Source organism: Polypterus senegalus, chromosome 5 (assembly GCF_016835505.1).
Source record: "Polypterus senegalus isolate Bchr_013 chromosome 5, ASM1683550v1, whole genome shotgun sequence".
Lineage (NCBI taxonomy): Eukaryota > Metazoa > Chordata > Cladistia > Polypteriformes > Polypteridae > Polypterus > Polypterus senegalus.
This window is the reverse complement of record NC_053158.1, coordinates 63146536-63158452: the sequence shown is the minus strand read 5'-3', so window position 1 is coordinate 63158452 and position 11917 is coordinate 63146536. Positions and strand designations below refer to the sequence as shown.

The 11917-nt window shown below is 40.3% G+C and overlaps 1 protein-coding gene and 1 pseudogene across 1 annotated transcript in view; both read left to right on the top strand.

The window, feature by feature from the left end:
* Positions 1-736: 736 nt before the first annotated feature.
* On the top strand, positions 737-5155 carry LOC120530309 (annotated as a pseudogene).
* A 2088-nt stretch (positions 5156-7243) lies between these two features.
* The window catches only part of LOC120530308 (histamine H3 receptor), a 196242-nt gene continuing 191568 nt past the window's right edge, over positions 7244-11917 (top strand). The window contains exon 1 of the mRNA XM_039754704.1: positions 7244-8029. Within this exon, the coding sequence (XP_039610638.1) occupies positions 7777-8029 (253 nt within the window). The 5' untranslated portion in view covers positions 7244-7776. The remainder of the gene's footprint in view (positions 8030-11917) is intronic.

Sequence of the window (11917 nt, the reverse complement as noted above, 5' to 3'; positions counted from 1 at the left end):
TGTATTTGTTATATTTGAAATATCTTGAATTTCCTGCTCCAAATGTCTCTCTGTCTATCTATGAATGTGTTTGTTTTTATATCTTGGGGTGTCCTACCTACATTACATGACTGGAACCCAGAGAGGGGTTTTCTGGCTACAACAACCTACAGTGCTAACATTGAAGAAAAGTATCATGGCAGTGAAAGATTTAGCTGTCTGCTAACTTTCTCAGTGATAGTGCTAAGAGAAGCGCCACCATTACATAGGGAATGGCAACTCCCAGTGTCTGGAGTGGGACATTTGCAACGGAGGTGGTTGCCCCATTATGTTTACTTATAGATTGCACTGTTACTCCACAATGAACACTAGCATTGTGGAATTAATCATAGATGCTCCCTATCACACTGTAAGTTATGTACATTTGGAGTACTGCTAATCCTTAAAATTATTCGACAAACAATGTGTGTGACTTCTTTATACCAAGAGACACAGAAATTAGAGTAGGAGGAAGAATGTGACAGTCTTCGATCTAGGGACTAAGAGCACAATACAAGGAAGTGAAAGCATCCACATGCATCTTTCCAGCATACACTTGAATTTGTTGAAGAATAAAATGGAGAAAAGGGAGCTGAGAGACATTGTGATACACTTTGGAAGACTAAAACAAATAATCAACTAGTACATTGATCTGAGCTAGCAAGTGAGGCAGCCCACCTTCATTCCTAAACTGAAAAAATGGGATGGATGTGTTACACATTGTGCTAATTGAACTGTATTATTAATACATGACAGTGGCGACGAGATCAAGCAGTTAATTTTGAGCACTGTGACACTGAATAACAGCAGCGAGAACCGCACCGAGTAAGCGGAAAAGCAAGGACCCGACGCGTTAGTGCAACGTGAGTACGATAAATTGCAAACATGTCGTACATCGGAAAGATAGATATTTTTGATAGTTCCACGGAAGATTGGAATATGTATGTTGAAAGGCTGCAACAGTATTTCGCTGCAAATGATATTCCAGCTGAAAAACACGTTCCTGTGCTACTGAGTGCCATGGGAGGGAAAGCTTACGGCCTCCTCCGTAGTTTAACTGCCCCAGACAAACCCGCCGAGAAAAGTTTTAACGACTTAGTCCGTGTAATGCGGGATCATTTGTCACCAAAGCCATTACTGATCGCGGAACGTTTCAGATTCCATAAGCGTAATCAGAACGAGGGAGAGACAATTGCGGCTTATGTGGCAGAACTGAAAAAGTTATCAGAATATTGTCAGTTTGGTGACGGGCTAAACGATGCATTGCGTGATCGTTTGGTTTGTGGAATCCTTCAAGAGGGAATCCAGAAGAGGCTGTTAACTGAGGCAGATTTGACATTTAAACGAGCAGTAGAAATTGCTATTTCAATGGAAACTGCAGCTAAAGATGCACTTGAACTACAAAGAGGAGTGAATACGAGCAGCGTAAATAAAATGGCGGCAGCCAAGATAAGCAAAGTACATAAACGGCCCTGCTATCGCTGTGGACGCGACTCCCATCTTCCCTCACAGTGCCGATTTAAAAATGAAGAGTGCAGACAGTGCCACAAAACGGGCCATATTCAAAGAGTTTGTCGTAGTGGAAAGGCAAAGTTTAGTGCGGAACACAAAATGCATCACAGCGACAAGAAAAATGTGCATAATGTTGCAGAAGTCTCTGACATTGATAGTGAAGATGCATTAGCAAGTCTGGAATTATTTAGCCTTAGTGGAAAAGACAAGCAGGCAATCTGGCTCACCCCCAAGATAGATGGCCAGGTGGTAAAAATGGAATTGGACACTGGCTCAGCTGTTTCAGTTATGTCACTGAAAGATTACAAGGTGTATTTCAAGAAGGAGAAGCTGAACCCCTCTTCTGTTCTTCTCAGAACATACACAGGTGAAAAGGTTATGCCTATTGGAGTGCTGCATGTGACAGTAGAGTATAATGGAAGAAAAGAGGTACTTGATTTACACATAATACAAAATGGAGGTGCACCATTATGGGGCCGTGAGTGGTTAAGAAAGTTGGGAGTTGACTGGAGAGAGATTAAAAGCCTCCGTGTTTTGCCTGTTGTGCAACAGACTACAGAAAAGAACCTAGAGCTGATATTAAGAAAAGCCGCCCCGGTATTTAAGAGTGGCATTGGGACTCTTCAGCACATTAGAGCTAAAATTGTACTTAAGAGTGGTGCGACCTCACGGTTCCACAAGGCACGCCCAGTACCCTATGCCATCCGACCCCTGGTTGAAAAGGAATTGGATAGGTTGGAGTCAAACGGCATACTTTCTAAAGTAGACTGGAGTCCTTGGGCAACCCCAGTTGTCCCAATAATAAAGAGAAATGGTACAGTCAGGCTCTGCGGGACTTTAAGGTCTCCATTAATCCTGTGCTACAAGCTGAACAGTATCCTCTGCCGAGAATTGAGGACATTTTTGCCAGTTTGTCGGGTGGTCAGCGTTTTCAAAGTTAGATTTAGCAGATGCATACCTCCAGATGGAAGTAGAGGAAGACTCTAAAGTGTTCCTGACCATTAATACAATAAAGGGTCTTTATCGTTACAACAGGCTGGTGTTTGGGGTAGCCTCTGCCCCAGCTATTTGGCAAAGAGCAATGGATCAGATCCTTCAGTCACTGCCAGGCGTCCAGTGCTATTTAGACGACATTATTGTCACTGGAGCGACAGATGAAGAGCATTTAGAAAACCTCAAAAAGGTTCTGAAAAGGTTAGAAGAGTATGGACTAAGAGCCAGGCGAGGAAAATGTGAGTTCCTGAAGCCCAGTGTCAGGTATTGCGGGCACACCATAGATGCCCAAGGTTTGCACAAATGTCAGGACAAGATTCAGGCTGTATTGATGGCACCACAACCACAAAATGTTTCACAGCTTAGATCCTTCCTGGGGTTTGTGAATTATTATAATAAGTTTCTTCCAAACCTGGCAACTGTGCTATATCCACTCAATGAGCTATTACAAGCTGGAAAACAGTGGAAATGGTCCAAAGAATGTGAAAATTCATTCCAAGATGCAAAGAGACTGGTGACATCTGACACAGTCCTAACCCACTTTAATTCGTCCCTTCCAATCAAGCTGGCTTGTGATGCTTCTCCATACGGCATTGGAGCAGTGATGTCTCATGTTATGGAAGATGGCAGTGAGAGGCCTATAGCTTTTGCATCACGCTCATTGTCTGCAGCTGAGAAGAATTATGCCCAAATCGATAGGGAGGCATTGAGTCTAGTGTGGGGTGTAAAAAGGTTCAACCAGTATCTTTTTGGTAGGGAATTCATCCTTGTCACAGACCACCAACCGCTAACCTCAATTTTCAGCCCGCAGAAAGGAGTTCCTGCCACAGCTGCTGCCCGAATGCAGCGCTGGGCATTGTTTTTAGGTGGACACAGGTACAAGATTGAGTACAAACGTACAGCCTGCCATGCAAATGCAGATGGGTTGTCGCGACTGCCACTGGAGGCTGAAAAAGATGAGTTTGGAGATGAGGAAACAATAGATATGATCTCCATCAGCCAGATTGAAAGTCTGCCCGTCACGGCAGACATGGTGAAAACAGAAACAAAACATGACAAGGTCCTGTCTCAGGTGTATGCTGCCACACTGAATGGCTGGACAGCCCAGCACAAATCCCTGCTGGCTGCATATTACTCGAGACGTGATGAAATTGCCTTAAATGCTGGATGTGTGATGTGGGGGTTAAGAACTATTGTACCCACTAAACTAAGACACAGAGTATTAAAAGAGCTTCACAAGGGACATCTAGGTGTGGTGAAAATGAAGGCACTTGCCAGAAGTTTTGTGTGGTGGCCAGGCATTGATGAAGACATCGAGAAAATAGCGCAGCAATGTAGTGGCTGCCAGATGGTTCAGAATGATCCAGAACGTGCACCACTTCATCCATGGGAATGGCCTACATTACCATGGCAGCGGCTTCATATCGACTTTGCAGGACCATTCATGGGGACAACTTTCCTGGTGGTAGTCGACGCATGCTCTAAATGGCCAGAGGTTTTCATTATGAGCTCCACCACTACTTCTCACACTATTGAAGTACTAAGGAATTTATTTGCTAGAACTGGAGTTCCACAACAACTGGTGAGTGACAACGGACCCCAGTTCACAGCAACAGATTTTCAGATTTTCCTCCACAAAAATGGCATACGGCACATTACATCTGCCCCATGGCATCCAGCCACAAATGGCCAGGCAGAGAGGTTTGTGCAAAGTTTGAAACGAGCCCTTCGAGCAATGACAAATGAGAAGCTGACCCTTCAGCAAAAATTGGCCAACTTCTTATTTGCATATCGGAATTCCATCCATGCTACAACTAACCAGACTCCAGCTATGTTGTTCTTTGGGCGTCCTCTTCGCTCTAGATTAGACCTGCTGCAACCAAATATTAAGCAGACTGTGCAAGACAGACAAATCAAACAAGGTCATAAAGCAACGGACAAGGTTACACGTAGCTTTGCCATTGGACAATCAGTTCTTGCCAGGAGCTACAGAGGAGATCAGAAATGGGTTCCTGCACTAGTGAAAGAGCAAACTGGTCCCTTGTCATACAAGGTAGAGGCTACTCAAGGTGTCATATGGCGACGTCATGTCGACCAGTTGAGAAAATCAGGGTTGGTTAGAGCTAAAGAGATACCCACACTGCCTGTTGACTCCCCTGCTGTTGCTCCTACAAACTGTCCAGAGCACTTACCATCTCCTCAAGCAGCACAAGTACAGAGCCCATGTGCATTATCTCCATCACCTTCTGCAGAGGCTAACACTGCTGTAACAATTCAAGAAAAATTACCCTGTGAAGAGAGACGTTACCCAATTCGCATACGCAAGCCTCCACAGAGACTAATTGAAAATTAAATGTAAAGATAGAATTCAATGTTTTGATTTCTTCAGAGAAAAAAAAAAAAAAAAAGGGAATAAGTTAATTACTTCTAATTTTTAGATGGGAGGAATTGTTATATATCAGTATAAGTGTACATTTCAGTTCAGCTATTGATGTCTGATTGTGGGTTGACACCTGGTGATTTGATTGGTAATGCCTTGCACATTTGTTAGTTGTTCAAATAAAGACAAGAAAGAAAAAGGCACGCGCTGTCTGCTCGTCCGTTCTTATCAAATGAAGGTGAACTGTATTATTAATACATGACACTAATAAAAGGTGGTTGCAACCTTAAAAATCTAAGGTTTGTAAAATTAAGAAAATACAATTCAAGGAATGAAAATGCAAACTAATATTTCTCAATAGTATTAAACTTTCAAAGGTATTAACAACTTCAATAATATATTGTAAACTTGATTCATATTTCAGCAACCATTTATTTGATTTGGGGTCACAGATTAAGCAAACCCAGGCAGAAACATGCACAAGGCAGAAATCAGACCTAGGTAGCATGGTAGGAAGTCACACTTAAAAGCAGCCACACATAGAATTACAATCAGTAAATGTAGTGCATCTTGAAATGTGGGTGTAAATAAAGTTATTGAAGGAAAACTGGAAAGCTCCTCCATACACTGTGCAGAAAGAGCTGCTTTAAACACACCATGTCACCTACATAGATATACTAAAAACTGCTAAAAAATACTGTATACAAAATTTAGTTTAGTTGAGGTAGAACCATTTATCCTATTGTAGCTATGCTGAATTTCTCATCTGACAACTTTATTCTTGTTCTTAACCTTTTTTTACACTGTTGCAGATAGAGAGTGTGTCAAGGCTGACAACCAAGGATGATATGTCCACCTTTTTTTAAACAGATGAACTGGCAAACTCCACAGAGATGGTGAGGTGGATAACAAAACATGCAGCCTAAATCTTCACTCCCAGCCCAAAACACTAACCACTTAACCAACATATTGCATATTTCTCTGCTCATTGTGTTAAAGTCCCACTGTTGCAATACAATCATATACAACATGGCTTACTTCACTTACTTTTACTGGTACTCTTCCTCCTCTCCCCCTTTATATCAATGGAGAAGAGGTGGACATTGTCACCTGATTAAAATACTTGAGGGTGCATATGCCAAATGACCTCCCTTGGAGCTACAATACAGTCTGTCTGGTAAAAAAATTAAAAAGACTTCCAAAGCCTTTACCGCCTGAAGAGGCTACAGTGGTCTGGTCTGTGCCACTCTGTTCTGACCTGCTTTTACAGGTGTGCGGTACAGAGCATCCTTACCTTCTGTATTATGGTGTGGAACAGCAGTTGCTCAGCCGCAGGCAGAAGAGCACTGCAGTGGGTGGTTAAGTCTGCTCAGCGGGTCATCTGCAGCAGTCCACCCACTATCGAGGACATTTATACCAGCAGGTGAAAAAGTAAAGCCTTCTCCATTATGGAAGATGTCACTCATCTTGCGCATTTACTGTTTGCCTCTCTTCCGTCAGGCAGGAGATTATGCAGTTTACGGACTGGCGCTACGAAGTTGAGGAACGGCTTCTTCTTGGATGCTATTAGACTAACGAATAAAACATCACTAAATCCGACTGTACACTCTGAGTGACTTATGCTACACTTTGCATTTTAGTTTCGTTAGTCTCAAGAACTCAATCATCTGCTGTTACCTTTTTTTTATTTGCTGCAAATTTACGGTATACTGCAATAATATGTCTTTAGCTATATATAACTTACTCTATTTTATATATTAATGTTATTTCGTTCTATTTTATTGTGTTATCAGTGATAATTTTATTACAAAGTTTATGAGGTTAATGGGGCTATTTATGGGGTACTTTCATTATGAAGTTTTTTTCTGGGGTCATCGGGTGCACTGTTTAATTATCAGGACCTAAGTATTGAATTTTTTTTCTGCATATGGATGTAGGAATGAAAAAAATAGGTAAAAATAAAGGCTTATTTCTTTAGAATTGCATTAAATGCGGCATAAGGAATCCAGTGATCTCCGTATTCCGAAACTGATCTGAGCACGTAAAGTGCGGTGGATCAAAAATGATCCAATAACTAAGAGAGACAAACAGAGAAAAAAAAAAGTTGCAATTGTTGTTAAACATCCAATTCTTCCATTACCAAATTAAAGAGTCGGTAATTGATCTCTGTAATGCAGTGTGCAAAGTTATTGCAGGCGAGGCTTCGAAGTGACAGGTAAGAGACGCTGCACTTGCTGTCCAATCTGCATAATGATTCAGTTTAGCGTTATTTCGTTTGAGGATGATGGTACGGAGTTGAAGCACATAAATGCTGAGAGGAGAAGAGTCGGAGGAATGAGAAGGAGAGGGTGGGTGTGAAGGAGACAGAGACAGACACAGCGAGAGAGTGAGAGAGAGAGACGGAGGCGAGCTGCTGTTGGTGGCGTGCCTCAGGAGGAGAGTACTGATGAGCGCGTTTTGTGCGCGAGCTTTATCTGCTGTGACGGCGAGCAGGCTGTCTTACAGATGCTGGACTGGCGGCTTCTCCGCGCCAACTTTAGTCACTGATAAGTTCTGAAGTACGAATAACTACACAGGAAGGAGTTACAGGAATAACGAGTGGTTTAACGAATGCGTCCTGCTCTGATCTGTTTTCCAAGTGGGTAACACTGAGTAGTGTAGCAGTCATCGGAATTCTCTGCAGTCGGGGAAAAAAATGATATCTGCCAAAGTTGTACACAGTCGATGGTTAAATGCCGTGACCGCACACTGCAGGAAAGTGTTGCTGGAGCCCCACGATCAAAACGCTACACTTGAGTCACTTCTGTAGAAGCAACAGTCCTCCCAGGGCTTATCCAAAAAAAAAAAAAGCTTAACGCAAAAGGGAGGTCGACATGGGAGGAGATTTCTTAGGCTCTAATATCAGCATAGAGCCAGGTGCACCAAGAAGCACGGCAAAGGTGAGCGAAGAAGCCGCATCCTTCTCGGGCGTTATGATGGTCGTCTTGTCAGTTCTCATGGCCACGCTGGTTTTTGTTACCGTGTTGGGAAATGCGTTGGTTATACTGGCCTTCGTGGTGGATAAAAGCCTTAGAAATCAAAGCAATTACTTTTTCCTGAATCTCGCCATTTCGGATTTCTTAGTAGGTAAGTCATATACTTTCATTTTAAAAAATATACATCGTAATAACATCTCCATATTATGTTGAAATTGGATTGATAAATATGTGGAAACAAAAACGGGTAATAATGAAAATCACGAATAACTAAAGAGCGGACAATTGGTGGGAATATGAAATTATTTAAAATGTGAGAATACTGTGAAACATCAGAAGTTCATAAAATATTTCATGCATCGGAGAATGTTGTGCAGTATATTAGACACATGAAGTCGATGGACTATTTTTTTTGTAAAGTACCTTCTTATGATGTGGAAATCAAGCTGAACCTGGTATCTTTCAATTGCAACAGGTGTTTTGTGCTTAGAGTATTTATTAAAATGTACTGGAATCTAAAATTTCAGTATTTTAAAGCTGCATTGTTATTATGATCATGATCTTGTCCAAAATATTAACTTTAAACTGTTTATTGCCATCTTTGTACATTCTAAGACTTTTTATGTTCATCGAGTCATCTTTATCAGTTACCCTGACATAGTTCTCAGTCGACTTGCTGAAAGCAAAATTCTGACAATTTTTACTTCGCTTGTGGGTTATATGATTCTTTTTTTATTACTGACTTGCCTAGTGTGGTTTTTTTCACTGTCGGAAATGTATCACTGTTTATTACGTTTATTTTTCCGAGTAAATTACGGTGGTTGATTTTTGTGACAGGCAGACGTCATTAAAGTGCAGTCACCATCACGCACGCAAAAACGCAACAGAAAGCAGAGAATCGTATAGTGGTTTTCATAAACGAAGATGTTGATGTAATCAGTAACGTTTCTTATATCCGTTGCTGTTTGATTTTAATTTTAATGGTAGCTTTCATCTATCTATCTATCTATCTATCTATCTATCTATCTATCTATCTATCTATCTATCTATCTTATATAGAGCCTTTCAAATCTGTCTATTTTACATAGGATATTTATTATCTGTTTATTCTAAATGGATGAGAATACTAAGGAGACCCTCAAATCTCTTTCTGTAGTATCAAGGGTAAGTTTGTTGTCACGTATATCTTGCAGTGAAAATCTTAATTACATTGCTCATAGAGTACTGACAGTATATAATACCAGGTGAGAAAACAAAATATTAGACAATGAATACATTTTACATTTTTATATATATATATATTTATATACAGTATATATATACACACTCTGTCTCTCTCTGTATAAATATATTTATATATATACAGTATGTGTGTATGTGTGTATTTATATCAAACCAAGCTATCATTTGTCAGTATGAAAGACTGCTAAGTAAACTTATACTTCCTGAAATTACTGGTACAAGTGCTAATGGTCCACTTGTCAAGATGGATGAAGAATAGTGACTGTGGAAGATAGCTGACCCCTTTAGTAATACTAATTGTACTAATACTAAGTGTATTAAATGGGTTCTGAACAGAAAAAAATCTGGGTAACAGTAATGTTCTGTGCTGATTTGTCCTGAATCTAAAGTGGTTTGCAGTCCTGAGGTAAGCAGGTGCCATACAAGGATTTTATGGACTCCAACGTATACATGTATAAAATGGCCAACATAAACATGGCTTTTCACAGATGTTTAAGAAAGAAAAGGTTGTAGTCAAGATGTTTTATGTTGTTGACTTCATGTGATTTAAACTTGCCAACTCTGCAGATCCCTTTCCTTGTATATAGGAATGTAGAGACCCACTGATTGTCTGAAGTCTTTGACTAACTCCTTGGTTTGCTAACATTAATTGAGAAATTGCAGTGGAATTTACTGTGTCACATGGAAAATCTTTGTAAAGAGTGTCATCATTGTTGCCAATCAGTCCTGTGGTGGTGTCATCAGCAAATTTAAAAATATAGTTAAAGCTTATTCAGGCCTCACAGTCATAGTCAAACAAGGAGAGTAGCAGGTGGCTTGGCACAATAACCTGTGGGATACCTGTGTTGAGGATCAGCAAGGAAGAGGAAATGCTGTCAGTTCTCACATGTAGTGGTCTGTCAGCTTGGAGTACAAAATCCAGTTATGAGAGGGTGGGACTGAGTCTCAAGTGCAGAAGTATGGTGATTAGCTTTGATGGTATAACAGTGCTAATTGCTAAGCTGTACTTTTAAAACAGTAATGTGGTTTAGCACAGAAATACACAAGGGTGAATAATGTGTTGTTGCATGCAGTTAAATGGAAGGCAGTTTCATATTCCAATGAAAATGGGCATAGAAAACATAATGAAAGAAAATGTGAGCTCAACTGGATAAAGGTTTACTTTACAATGTGTAAGATCTGAAAATCATCCCATAATGTAAATGAATCACTACAGTCTTAATACTCAGTCTTGAGCTTATACAAGTTCTGACATTAAGAAAATGTAATATGTTTTTGTAGGCATGTTGTCCTCCACACATTATTTGATAAAACCACCAGATCACCAGATCTGATTAAACATCTTACGTTTAGCTTTACTGAATCAAAACAATCTTGCAGTTTTTTTTTCTCCATCACTTTAATCCTGCACTGATACTATTTTCCGAAGAGCTTCTTTCATTTCAAGCTGTGTAAAGTGGAAACAGGAGTACAGAGAGGTGGTCAGGCTGTCTGAGGTGAGGCCATGGTAGCAGGTATCTTTTATTAACAGTATTGCAGCCATCCAGAGTGTTATCACTCTTGATGGGGCAGGTGACATACTGATGATATTTAGATAATATATATAATATTTACAATATTTGCTTTGTTGAAGTCCTCACCAGTAATATCTAATCCCTCAAGATGTAAATGTTTTTATTCAATATTTCTCCCTAGCAGTTTTACTATAATGGTGAACCTGGAGAGGTGTCAGCTAAGTGGAGCGGGACATTGATGGATTGAAGGCCAGATGTCCACATGACGATCATCATCTAATTTTTCCTCATGAAGCCTGAAAAGCACGAGGACTGATTTAAATCAGTTATGTTAGGTAGAATGCCCAGTGGTGGCTGGGCAGTCTCGTGGCCTCAGCAACCCTGCAGACTGAGTTTGTTTTTTTGTTTTTTCTGTTCTCCTGGCCATCTGTCCTTACTTTATTCTTTGTTACTCAGTATTGCCTAATCTTATTTTTATATTTTTCTTTTTTTTTCTTAATCTTATAAAGCAGTTTGAGCTACATCATTTGTATGAAAATGTGCTATATAAATAAATATTGTTGTATCTTATCCAAAATGGATATGTATTCAAGTGAAGCTGTGGCACAAATTCAGCGGGACTTGCTGGAACCTGTCACAGGCAACCATATGGTAGCTTGTGGTGTGAAAGTGCAACATGTATGTACCACAAAGCTGAGTTTCTCTGCTTGGATTGATTGAGAAGTGAGGTGCATGCAAGCACTGAAAAAATGTAAAAGTGCATGCACGCACCATCTCACCAAGTGCAAGTTACACTTGTATAAGGGTCTGCATCTTCCGTAGAATTCACACCAACTCCCGTGGCTATGGTTGAGCATGAACAGAATAGACTGCTTCACACATGTACATATAAACGTCTTTCGTAGTGAAGACTGAGGTGCATGCAAGTACCATAAAAAATTAAAAGTGCATGCATGCGCCATCTACTGGCTGTGGTTGAGCATGAGCACCACAAACTGCTCCAAACACACATACACACAGAGGTCTTTCATTTATATATGTCAAATAGGACCAGTACAGTGGTTGTGTCGGCTTGCAGAGGAAATATAGACCATAGTCATAAAACCACCTGAGAACTCACTCAGAAGGTAAATGGACATCACTTAAACATTAAATCCTCCAGATCAGGTTAATATTTTTAAAGATGATTTTACTCTTCATACACCACACATTATTTAACATAAAACAAAGGCCACCTCCTGTTTTTACCTGATAATTAACTCCAGCCAATATCAGTACACTTT